This window comes from Sander vitreus, chromosome 13 (assembly GCF_031162955.1).
Source record: "Sander vitreus isolate 19-12246 chromosome 13, sanVit1, whole genome shotgun sequence".
In the NCBI taxonomy this organism is placed as follows: Eukaryota; Metazoa; Chordata; class Actinopteri; order Perciformes; family Percidae; genus Sander; species Sander vitreus.
Window position 1 is genome coordinate 20,239,783 of NC_135867.1, and position 12,676 is coordinate 20,252,458.

Below are 12,676 nucleotides of genomic sequence, written 5' to 3' on the forward strand. Positions count from 1 at the left end.
ATTTACTTCGAGGAGGCTGTTCCAGCAGCTGACGCTAGGAGCTCTCCGCGGTGCTGAAGCCTCGGCTGCCGACTGCTCACACAGACAGGAATCCGCTTACAGAGCGTCCAAATTAAAAAGGGACCTTCGCATTTCACTTGATAATTCTCGTCTGTCTTCACTCCGCGAATTATAGAGGAGAATATAGAAGTGCAACAGCAAACCGCACGGCTCTGTTTGTGTTTCGCAGACGTTTGAATTCTCGCTTTGCTTGTTTCTTTTGTTTAAAGCCCTGGAAGTATTCTTTTCAACACAAGGACGTGTTCTGTAGCTACGCGAAGAGCGGCGACCTCGACTTTAGTAGACATGTGTATGAGACAAGACTGTCAATGGAAGACCCTCTTCGCGGTTTTGGTTCTCGCTGCTGCCGTGATCAAAATACATGGACAAGGTAAGAACTTGGGTCTTGCACGCACTTTGTGGGGATTGTTCCGTTGTACTTGCTGCTGTCAAACTATACGAGGCGAGGGTAGAGCCGAGTGCTGGGCAATGACACCAGGTTCATCTCTGCCAAATCTACAAGTGTGTATGTAGCGGTGTGAGCACAGTGGAGTGCTTGCAGAACGATATACTGTATTTCATGTTAAGTTTACCATTTGTTGTGAAAAATATTCACAATCAAGCTAAGGAAGCCACAATATTGCCGGTTTAAAAGTTGCCGCCTACAAATATATCCCCATTAATTATCTGCACACATTATAAACTGCTACTTTTTTCTTAAACTACAGAAATAACTTAAATATTAAAATAAAATGATCTTCCAAGTGGCTCCATACTGCACACAGAGTATAGCTAAATAGAAGTTATAGATCCTCACATTTTGCCCCTGGGTAAAATATGTTTAACAGTCAGTTACATAACGCTTTACTGTCAATCACAATTTACAGAACCTCTTTAGATTGCTCTAACTACACGAACACACACACACACACACACACACACACACACACACACACACACACACACACACACACACACACACACACACACACACACATTTGGCCACAAATATAGCATGGAAACAACCCATGGGGAAATTAAACTTCATAAGACATTAACTAATTAACACTATTCTGAATCATATTCAACCTAATGTCATAGATTTTACAGTGAGATTTTATTTATTTGTTGAAATCCAGAGTAAACAGTCAAGAAGTGATTTGTTATGGGCACCGAGGTCTGTGTGACAGACGGTGCTCGGTAATAAGACTCTAATCCGCAGGAATTGCTGAAGATTATTGACCAAGCTGTTTGACACAGTTGAGTGCTTGTGGGAAGCTGCAACGGATTCATGCACAGTGGCCTTGTCCTAATTATTTCTCTATTGTGCGTCTGCCCTCTTTATCATTCTAACTATGCATGCTGTTGGTCTACCTGTGTTTCAGCGTGTCTGCACAGTTTTACTTTCACCCCCACCCGCACCCCCCTCCTTCTGTGGTGTGTGATCTATAGCTCTTCTTTGTCAACCAGTTGGACATAGACATTAGCCCAGTAGTGCATGCATATACAGTTTGTTCAGTATACAGGATACCAGTAATGACTTGTAAATAAGGCGAACAAAATAAGCAGCCACTGCAGATTCTCAGCATTGAGACATACATACATATTTACGTCTGTACTTATTTATCTGAGCGGGATCGCATGTTGATTATATAGTAAAAGTAAACTAAGAATTTGCAGTTTTTCTATGAGCAGGACAGAGAACACACAGACAGTTAATACAAGTATCACATACTATTGTGACAGTCATTCAGCATTATGTAGAATAAATGACAGTAAACTGAATTATTTTCTACATCCTTTTTTGATGAAGCGTTTTATTAAAGCTGTCTGTTTTACACTGAAAATGAACACATTCATGAGGGACAAGTGATTACTAAACAATGCAATAATTGTGAAAATGAATTCACATTGCCTGGGCTGTTTCAGTAATTACATCTCAGCCCATCCAAAACCAATTCTGGACCAGTGCCTGAAACAATATTTTACACTATCAACAAAACATCTGCTGATGGATATCTGGTGGAGGAGAGGTGCTGCATCGCTTCAATACATAATTTCACAACCAGATTGTGAATCTAGTTATTTGTGGTACAGCCCAGCACCCTCTGAAAACAATTTTTGATTTACTTGAGTAAACAAACACTGTACAGAAGTGCTTATAAGTGGAGAGATGTATGCATTTTTAAATGGGTTTTCAGAGTCACAACTGCACATATCCCAAGAACACACCTGCACTGCTCGCTCACTGCTGAAAACTCTAGGGAGAGGAGAAATGCACAATGTGCTATTTTTAGAGCAAAATAAAATTTAACAGCTTCCATTAGTCAATTCTCTGCCGTCGCTTCGCCAACAAATGTTAACGTCATCGTAAATTCTCCAAGGCTGGCTATTTCAATTTTTAATTCTCGTGCTGGTGATGTTTTGCCATTGTTGGAAGTTTTGAATGTGCACACATGTACGGAACGGGTGAGGTTTTATTTAGGAGAGGACTTAATCCCTCATTTGTGGCACAGCCTTTTGTTGTGAACTTGTTTTAGTCTATTACCAGGGAATACACCCATCCATTTCATGTCATAAGCACAGGAACTAGACATTTTGCAAAAATGGGAAATTAGTTTCCATCTGCGGTGTGCACATTCACATTACTGTGTAATAAAATACAATTTTCAGTAAAAATATGTAGCTTAATTATCATTGTAGGGACATCAAAATAATATGCAACTAATGGGGTACTTTTCTTTTACAAAAGTGATCCTTACACTTTCTATTTGCTGTGCAAATTCAGTACATAAATACATAAATAGTGACTAGCACTAATTTCTAATAACCGATTATGTATTTTTTTTTTACAGTATGGGCAATGTAATTGTCATGAAGTATTCAGGCATTGTGAAGATTTCTTTTAAACTCTAACCTGTACTGTGCAGGTCACAAGTGTAGGGTTGTCAAAGTACATCGAGATTCATGGACATCTCCATGAATGTTGAAAAACATCACACTGCTTAATTTCCTTTCTTCTTTTGTAGAATTAATTCCTTATTTACCTTTGATTTGGTTTTCCCCATTAATTAATTAATTAAGAGGTAATTTGGGAAAAAAAACTGTTTGAAGGAGGATCATAAAAATTATGATCAGAACCTCTTAGTTCTTGATGTACACCTTTAATAAAATGGACAGCCCCTAAATCTGTCCCATGCTTTTCATGAGGCCTTTTTATTTAGTTTTTCCTCCAGCCTTTACCTATGTTCCGTGGAACAGGAATATTGACTCAGTAGTTCTGTGTGGAGTTTGCATGGTCTCCTCACATTTACCTTTCCGACATGGAAAAGATACAAGTGGTTTGTGACTCTGAAAATCAGTTATGTGTTCCATCTTTATCCTGGGATAGACTTTGTCTCACATTCTAAATAAAATAAAATAAATATATATATATATATAAAAATCTATGCATTCATTAATATTAAATCTAATTAAAATAAAAACGGAGCTCACTCAATGTGCAGTGTGATAAATTGAGCTGCCCATGCACAGCAACCAGCAAGTGTTTTGAGGATATGATTACCAAATTGCAACAAGTGCTTAACATAAGAATGCTACAGGCCTTCAATTATCTCAATGCGAATCTCGGAGCAACAAAGTGACACAACTTGTTATGAACATTTACTTGGATAGACAACCTGAAGGCAACAGCTTGAACTTGTCAGAAAAGGTATCAATCAAATGTTATAATATAATACATCTCTATTTCTAATATAAAGCATGTTGAAATAATGTAACTGCTATTAGTTTTACAGCCCTGGGTCAAGTCAGAAATTATATCTAAAATGTTAAAGGAACATACACTGTATGCATTGATCCATCTTCCCGTGGTTTTTACGCTCGTTTCCAATTCATTCTTTACAAAGCAACTAAATAATAATTCAATTTTGGTATTTAAATGAGTACGTCTGATAAAATCCTGACAGATAATTAATAGCTAATCACACATCCATTTAGTGTGGAGAGTTTTTGTTGGCCTTGGTGCGGAAATTGAAGTTTTACACAATTTAATGTCATTCAGCTGAGCCTATTATCTTTATGCTTACACATTATCTCTGCCTGTTAACAATGATGTGCAGCGATCTGGGAGTCAGAGAAAGGAATGTTTTATGTATTCTAATGCTCATTAAAATGAGTTATGAGCTCCTCCTGGTTGACAGAGCTGTCCTTGACATGCCACTATTGGTTTCAACAATGCGTATTGTGAATTTTGTCAGTCTTTGTTGTTTCAGAACACAAAATCATTTATCATTGCTCATATTGGATTACACATCAGTAGATTGACAGTATCTGACACATTATTAATTATTATGGCATATTGCAATTTGGATTGTATAAAACAACCATTTCGCATCCAGTTCTCATGGAGACATTTGTGTTACCCTTTTTAAGTCTATGACCCAAACATGAACAAGACTAAACAATCTCTAATATCATGCTGTATTAGTCTTGACTTGAGGTTATTATTGGAAGAGGTGCATATTAAAACTGCACCACTAATATTAATTTAGATACTGAACACTGCACATGAACATTTCTGCGGGCCTGCTTTTGTATTGACACCTGCTACTACAGTGGAATGTTAATTTCATGTTTCAAAAAAACATTTTGTGTGTAATCATTCGACTCAATACTGAATGTCCTCATTTGTCTCGCTAACATTAGAGGTTACAACACTAGTTTACTCTTTTCCAGCATTAGGAGGTGTTGTCCATATTCCCAAATGGTCATGAAATGTACCAGGATCATAGGAATAAGACAGCAGACTTTAGGGTAGATTGTTGCTTTGAGCGATGCGCTTGAAAAATTTGAACAGCCCATAATTCCAGGGGTGGTAACAGAAATCATTCAACACCTGTTTGTTGGATTGCCAGTGATTAACTTCATCAAGGGCTATTCAGCATCTGTGTGCTGTCATAATTAGTTTAACTTTCCCAAGGCCTGTCAATGGTAAATGAGAGTCATTATGCCAGAATGCCCCTCTTCAAGGCTTGGCGCCTGCCTGCCTCAGCCCCTCTCTGTGCCTGTCTCGGTCTCTTTCACTGCCTCCTAGGTGGAGCTCACAGCTTGGCTGAATGCGACTCATTTCCAACTCTTCATGTGCAAATGCCTCTCTCGCTCCGTGAGAATGTTCTATGCATCCTAATTTGAGTCATTGCCTCATATATTTTCTTCCTCAAAAGTGTGGAGCTTTATTTGTCAAAAGAAAGGAGTATTTTTGCAAGGATCTTTTTGGATTTCATCACTGTTTTTCTTGGAATGATTCTCCAACAGCTGGTTTTACCCTATAGAAAATAAAGCCAGGCGCTCTCACTAAATCAGGCTGTACTTCAGCTAAATCTGCAGTTCAGTATTCAAATTCAGATGTGGAGAACATAAAGTGGTCAGACACATGGTTTCTTACTGTGTGGTCAAAATGCAGCATCAGCTTTAAAAAAAAAAATGAGGGCAACCAGCTATGTTGTATGAATAGTAAAGTAAGTATTTATAACCAGTTTCTTTGTCAGGTTCTCTTTCCTCCTTCCTGTTTTATTTAACATTTTGCATTTTATTCTATCTTCGGGGAGAATCCGAGATGAGTGTGGTTGGCATTTGTTTGCCCCAGAGTAATTGAACATTTTAGTGTCCTTGTTTTGGGGTAAACTAATTAGCTAAGCTTATTCTGTTCTCCAGCATAGAGAACATGTAAATAGGCTTTTTCATTTTTTTCGTAATAGAATGCTGTGTTAGCATACTGTATATTTATTATTCATTTCAACATACAGTATATTTTGAAAAATCTCTGAATGAAAAACCATCTACTTCATCTACATTAATCAATGAAGCAATATTACATGACCATTAATCAATAAAGTGTCACTTTTTAATTCCTATACAAGGAAATTACTGTTTACACACTGACATACAATATTTAATGATTGTAGAGAGTTTTAAGCAACATAGTATGCATTTTGTTTACCTATGGAACATTTTGCCCAAGTTCTCATTCTGGGTAAATTTGAGCCTATTCATGCAGGTGATATAGATATATATAAAATAAAAAATAAAATACAGTAATAGTTACAACAAGTAAAATACAGTAAATAAAAGTATGAGTAGTTACTAAAAAACAAATGAGCAATGATCAGGAATGACCTGAGAGTAGGATTCTCAGAGTTCAGAGACCCAATCCTTAATAGCCATACTCACTGTTTTGTGTTACCACAAATATGTAGTAAAGCCAAACATTTGCAAAAATACAACAATGCAACAAGAAATAAAACAATCTTTTTTTTTATATCCTGAAAGCATTTTCCAACCTGAATATTTATTCGTTTTGACAGATTGGATAGACTTGAAATGGGTTATTGTGTTTAGATAATAATGTGAGAGGTTTCTCCAACAGCCTGTGTTCTGACTCCATGCAATCATCTCTTCAGAGACTTAAAGTAACACATTTACAATGAAATTGTCAACATGTATCCTCAACAAAGGAGAGAAATTTCCTCTGGATCGGAGGCAGGCACCCAGAGCCGCTCCATTTATGGAATCTCCCTCCCAGAGCAGAGGACTGGGGCAGGACTTCAAGCAGAGAGGGCAATGGACTCTGGGGAACTGGGTGAGGGCATACACATTTAATTTATTCCAAGTGAAGAGTACCCCTCTAGCAAAACCCTAAATGTAGCCATGTCTACCACCCTGTCAAGGCAGTACGTCGCTGGCTTACTTCTACCTGCTTTGCCTTTGGCCTTGCGCCTTATCGATCCCACCAGTCGTCCGCTGAAAAAAGAGTCGGTGTGGTTTGCCTCCCTTAGGCCAAGCCTCCTTTCCACACCTTTCACGCTCTGCCTGGCCATGTACACACCTCTCTAATCAGGACTGGCGTGTTTCGCGGCTGCAGTGGGGATGGCTCTCTGAAACGATTAGGGCTAGGGACAGCTCCAGCTCTCTTCCCCTCTTCTCTACGCCACATCCCATCTAGAAAGCATTTCATCTGTGGCCGTGGGAAGGCTTATGTAGGGTCGGAGAGTGCTGGGTGAAAAGCAGCAGGTAATAGGCTGTGTAATGTGTTTGGGGGAGTAGTTTTAGTATTCACAGTTAGTGCTGACCTCTGGCAGGCTGAGCCAACCCCGCAGTAATTTCCTCTGGAAAGATGTAATTGAATTCATCAGGATGAGTAAACATATTAAAAGTAGCAGCGGAAGATAACAATGTTGTGGATAGATCAAGGAAGGGGATAGTAGCTCCATGAGTAATTGGAAATAGTCAAAGACAAACATACGTGAAGAAGTTACGCTGCCAGTAAGCCATTGCGTTTATTGTTGAAGCTTGTCTGCTTTTCACTTCACATCTATCTTGATTTCATTTCAAGAGCTTTTTGATTTTCAGTAAAAGTGCTAATCTATGACAAGCTGATCATAAGATCACTAAAAACACTGAATCCTTGCAGTGGACATAAAATCCCACTGAACTGAGTTTGAAACACTGGGCCTAAATGAAACAAAGCCTTACAGGTATTCATCCATTACCAAGCATTTTGTACAGCTGACGTCTTCAGTCCAGACAATACAGACATAGAGCAGAGGGATGCGATGTAACCCTGAGCCTCCTGCTCTGTAGTGAGATGTATTGAAGTGATGCCCCAGAGGACGTTGTGTATCATTTAGAGGTTCTAACATCGACCGCCATCTTCAAAATATCGAACATTGTCAGTCCAAGCAACTGCCGGGTGGTCGGGCAATTGTCTGTCAGTTATAAAGTAGTCCTCTGCTTCTCTCCTGGTGATGGAGAGCCAGCTCATCGTGGCCATTCTCATCTGTCAAGGCAGCGAGCAGCCTTTAAAAAGAATACTCGTCCTTAAGAATGGATTACTTAGCAGGGAACAGCTAGAGCTGTGTCAGACCATGTCATTGATTGCTGGACTATAGCTTTTAGTGGTAAAAGCTGCTCCCTTCTCCATTTCTGACATTTCTTTAAGATGATGGGTGAGAGATGGAGGTGTGATGTTTACCAGCTTCCTATTGATGGAGGAAAAGCTTTGAAAGCATACTAGTGTTAGTATGCTAACATGCTAAACTAAGATATTGAACAAGGTAAACATTATTCCCGCTAAAACTGAGCATGTTAGCATTGTCAATGTGAAAACAAAATCTGAATTTGTCTAGTTACTATCTTTACAGCTTTGTATTATGGGATAATCACTTTAATGAAAAGGTCTGGCACACATTATGCTGTCAAACTCTTACATTTAATAATTAATTCAATTTCAGGTTTATATTTGTCATTTTGGATGTAATGCGGGGCCAATATGCTTGCACGGAAATACAGTAGATGTCTGCAGTGTGTGTTTAGAGGCGTGTGTGTGTGCATATATTGTCTGTTGTTAAGCACCTCCTGGTTGCCTTTTGGTTGTTTTTGGCTGATTTTCTGAATCGCATCGGGCTACACATTCATAGGGAATAATACATACTTAAATTATCTGAATAGATTATTTCTCAAACCTATGAATCAAAATTTATTTGAAAAGAAATCCCTTTGATTGAGATGATTCGAGGGTTAAATGAAAAGGCAATTCAGCAGCTTGGGGAAGGAGCATGTATTTTAGATCTGGCTGGGTGTGCTTCAAAGGATTAAGTCTGAATTATGAAGGCAAACAGAGAAAAAGGAAATCTGACAGTAGGGGATGATCCTTGCAAGAGACCGGACCTTTTAGGGCCTTTTACACAGTATGTGCAAAGTAAACTGAAGTATTCAGGAAAAGAATGGGTGGGAATAGGCCTAATGATTTGTAATATTCCTATAGCAATGTTGATCATTCCTTTGATGGAAACATGAGAACAGTCAGCCATCAATGGTATATTTAGGGTATATTTACTGTAATCCAAATAACATCAAGCCTATATAAACTCCATACTCATATGGACAGGTGAGGCTATAGACGTTTTTTCACAGGAGACATTTTCACCTGTCACAGTAGGAAAAGCACAGGTGTAAATAATAAAATGAATGGTGACATTTTACCTGCTTCAGTTTCAGGGTCTTGGTATTGTGCATTCTGGCCCACTGTCACACATTTTAGCCCTGATTTTTCACTCGCCATCAGTTTGTGGAGATCACAGCCAAAAGCCCCAGATCAGAGGCAAATCGTTGCTTGCTACGTCTGAATATGTGTGAATTTTCAATAACGCATTCTGAGATACGCCAAGAGATATCCAGCAGGTTAAATTTGTGGACCTCACTGCAAGTCCAAATCCTGGAGTGTGAAAATTGTTTTGACCGTCAATGACAGCAGCAAAGACCTAAAGCCAAAGAGAGATAGACAAAGTGTCGTAACACTTGCAAAAGAACATCACCTGTGTTCGTTGCAAAATTATTTATTTACCTTCAACTCTCTCTGCAGAAAATCCTTGGTGCTCTTGTCACCCCAAACATTATGTCCTCCATATTTTTTTCTTTTTGTACCTTGGTTTTTCGCTGAAAATCAGTGGATCGCTAGCGTCATGCACACATCCATTTTTGGAGGAAAGAACTCATATCTCGTGCGGCCTTGTGCATTTTCCTGTATCACTTCTCACCTGTGTTATGGTAACAAACGTAGTTTGGAGACCAGGGGGCGGAAGGGTTGCCGAGAAAAGTAGGCGGGCGATAAATGGCAAGATTTATAACACTCTCATGCCTGTATGTGTAATGCTAAATATGAAGCTACAGTATATAATAAATAATATAATGCTTACGTTAGCATATAGACTAGGGTTGACAGCTAACCTGGCTCTGTCAAAAGTCACCTCTAAATTTTACACTGTAAATGTCTACTTTGTTCAAGCTGTACACAAGCAGAAATGTAAAAATGCCTTACACGCAGGAAAGAAAAATAATGTTTTACCCCAACCCTAAAATGGAATGGTTTGCTTGTAGGGACTCCGAATGGGAGATGAGTCTCCATTATGTAACTTTGTGAACTGAATTGTCCCAATAACATGATTAATACAAGTAGGCTATGCATACACAGAAAGAGACAGAAGCAGAGGCAGAAAAAGAGGGAATATAGGGATTGACGTCACCATGATATCAGTTTAACCTCTGGTGAAAATGTCTGCTAACTGAACCGTCAATTATTCTATTTGCCACTAATAAATTTAAACGTGCATCAGCGAACTTAATGGTGATATTTGTGTCACATTTATTGGATAATGGCTAATCACATCACTGATTGATATACGTGACCTAAACAGATGCTTCAACTGAAACCATCTTTAATCATGTAACCCAATTAGGTATTCATTTGTTTCTCTTAAGACAACAATAAACTGACCTTTGGTTCAGCTAGAGTGGACACACCATCATTTTTGGGTCAATTCTGGGTTAGTTTCTTTACTGCAATAAGGCAAGCACATAATAGGCTGTATGGGCAGCATATGTACTCAAAGGCAGAATCTACAAAGGAAAACAAACTCAGATCCAGCTAGCTGAGAGTCATTGTGCCATGCCGTGCTAACATGAAATGCAGAAAGTTTCAAAGAACTGATGATTTTCTCTCCATCCTTTTTTCTGAATAAGAGACAACATGGAAACACCATGCATCTGTCCTTAACAGGGAAGTGTAAATTGTAACAATTAATTGCAGTGGCAATTAAAGGCAATCTGAATAAAACCAAATAAATGTATTGATTTATCATTTTTAGCAGATAAGCAGGCCTTTTCACTATGACATGCATAGCATCATAAACACATCTCTGGTTTCTTTTAGTGGAGCCTCTTCGTCCGCTTATCCGGTTATCCTGCTCCAGCAGGGGACTCCAAACTTCCCTTTCCCGAGCCACATTAACCAGTTCCGACTGGGGGATCACGAGGCGTTCCCAGGCCAGGTTGGCGTTATAATCCCTCCACCTAGTCCTGGGTCTTCCCCGAGGCCTCCTCCCAGCTGGACGTGCCTGGAACACCTCCCTAGGGAGGCGCCCACGGGGCATCCTTATCAGATGCCCGAACCACCTCAACTGGCTCCTTTCGACGCGAAGGAGCAGCGGCTCTACTCCGAGCTCCTCACGCATGACTGAGCTTCTCACCCTATCTCTAAGGGAGACGCCAGCCACCCTCCTGAGGAAACCCATTTTGGCCGCTTGTACCCTGGATCTTGTTCTTTCGGTCATGACCCAGCCTTCATGACCCTAGGTGAGGGTAGGAACGAAAACTGACCGGTAGATTGAGAGCTTTGCCTTCTGGCTCAGCTCTCTTTTCGTCACAACGGTGCGATAAATTGAATGTAATACCGCTGCGCCAATTCTCCGACCAATCTCCCGCTCCATTGTCCCCTCACTCGCGAACAAGACCCCAAGGTACTTGAACTCCTTCACTTGGGGTAAGGACTCATTCCCTACCTGGAGAAGGCACTCCATCGGTTTCCTGCTGAGAACCATGGCCGCCGATTTAGAGGTGCTGATCCTCATCCCAGCCACTTCACACTCGGCTGCGAACCGATCCAGTGAGTGCTGAAGGTCACAGGCCGATGATGCCATCAGGACCACATCATCTGCAAAAAGCAGCGATGAGATCCCCAGCCCACCGAACTGCAACCCCTCTCCACCCCGACTATGCCTCGATATCCTGTCCATAAATACTACAAACAGGATTGGTGACAAAGCGCTGCTGGAGGAAAAAAAAAATCAGCAAGCAGCCTTTGAAAAATTAGAAAAAATATGATGTGTAAGTATCATCTGGGGGCATTTTCTGAGCAAGTGTCCATGCTTCTACAAACCACTCTCACACTTTCTCAGGATTTCTATTGCTGTTTTGTGAATGAAATGTTCTACATCCTGTGCTTTTTACAAAATCTTTTTTGTAAATCTGAATTAGCAACGTGTGAGGACAGCTTTTGAAACAATGAGTGGGATAGACTCTCCAGTACACAGTGTCTGTCTCTTATTATCTCCGCGACGCTGATTTTCTTGGCTTGGTGGTTTTGAAGAAATGTGTTTTTCCATTTTTCCACACTGAATTCAGAGTAAGACTGAGGAACATGTACATATGGTATAGCATTAGATTTGACATTGAGAGGAGTAGAACATCTTCGATGAGATCACAGCTGTGAGGGTATACTCTGTGTTTTCATGGCATGAATTGTGCCTCGGCTCAACTAAGGTAGCAGGTTATAAACAATTTGACAAGGAAGGTGCGAAAGTGAGAGTAGAGTTACAGAGACATGGAAGAGAAATGAAAGCAAAGTAGTGGGGAATCTTCTCCCTTTCTATTTATATTAGGGAAAACATTAGACACACCACTTGGTCGATGCTTTTATCTAGAGTGCTTTAACAAAACCATGAGAGCATTCTAGTCGGGATCAAAACAGGGCCCAAAACCCAGAAGTGTGTCTGTCTGGCGTGTGGAGAGGATGGCGAGGTTGTGGGATTTTTAGCAGTTCCTACGGTAATTCTAAGCCGAAAAAGTGTGTCTGTCAGTTGGGTACAGAGCTCCACGTGAGCACAGGCTTTTATGACTGTCAATATAGCCAGCTTCTAACGTTAGCTACTCCGCTGTACTGTGGAGTAATGTCTGGCTATGTGAGACAAGCGTCTAGCAACATTGTTGTGGATGCTCCGGGATCAGCCTGGCAACCAACGTG

At 40.1% G+C, this 12,676-nt stretch overlaps 1 protein-coding gene across 1 annotated transcript in view; it reads left to right on the forward strand.

Annotated features, from left to right (window-relative positions):
- Positions 1–345: 345 nt before the first annotated feature.
- Positions 346–12,676, forward strand: part of LOC144527675 (seizure protein 6 homolog) — an 88,333-nt gene continuing 76,002 nt past the window's right edge. Inside the window, exon 1 of the mRNA XM_078265883.1 lies at positions 346–430. Coding sequence (XP_078122009.1) covers positions 346–430 — 85 coding nt within the window. The remainder of the gene's footprint in view (positions 431–12,676) is intronic.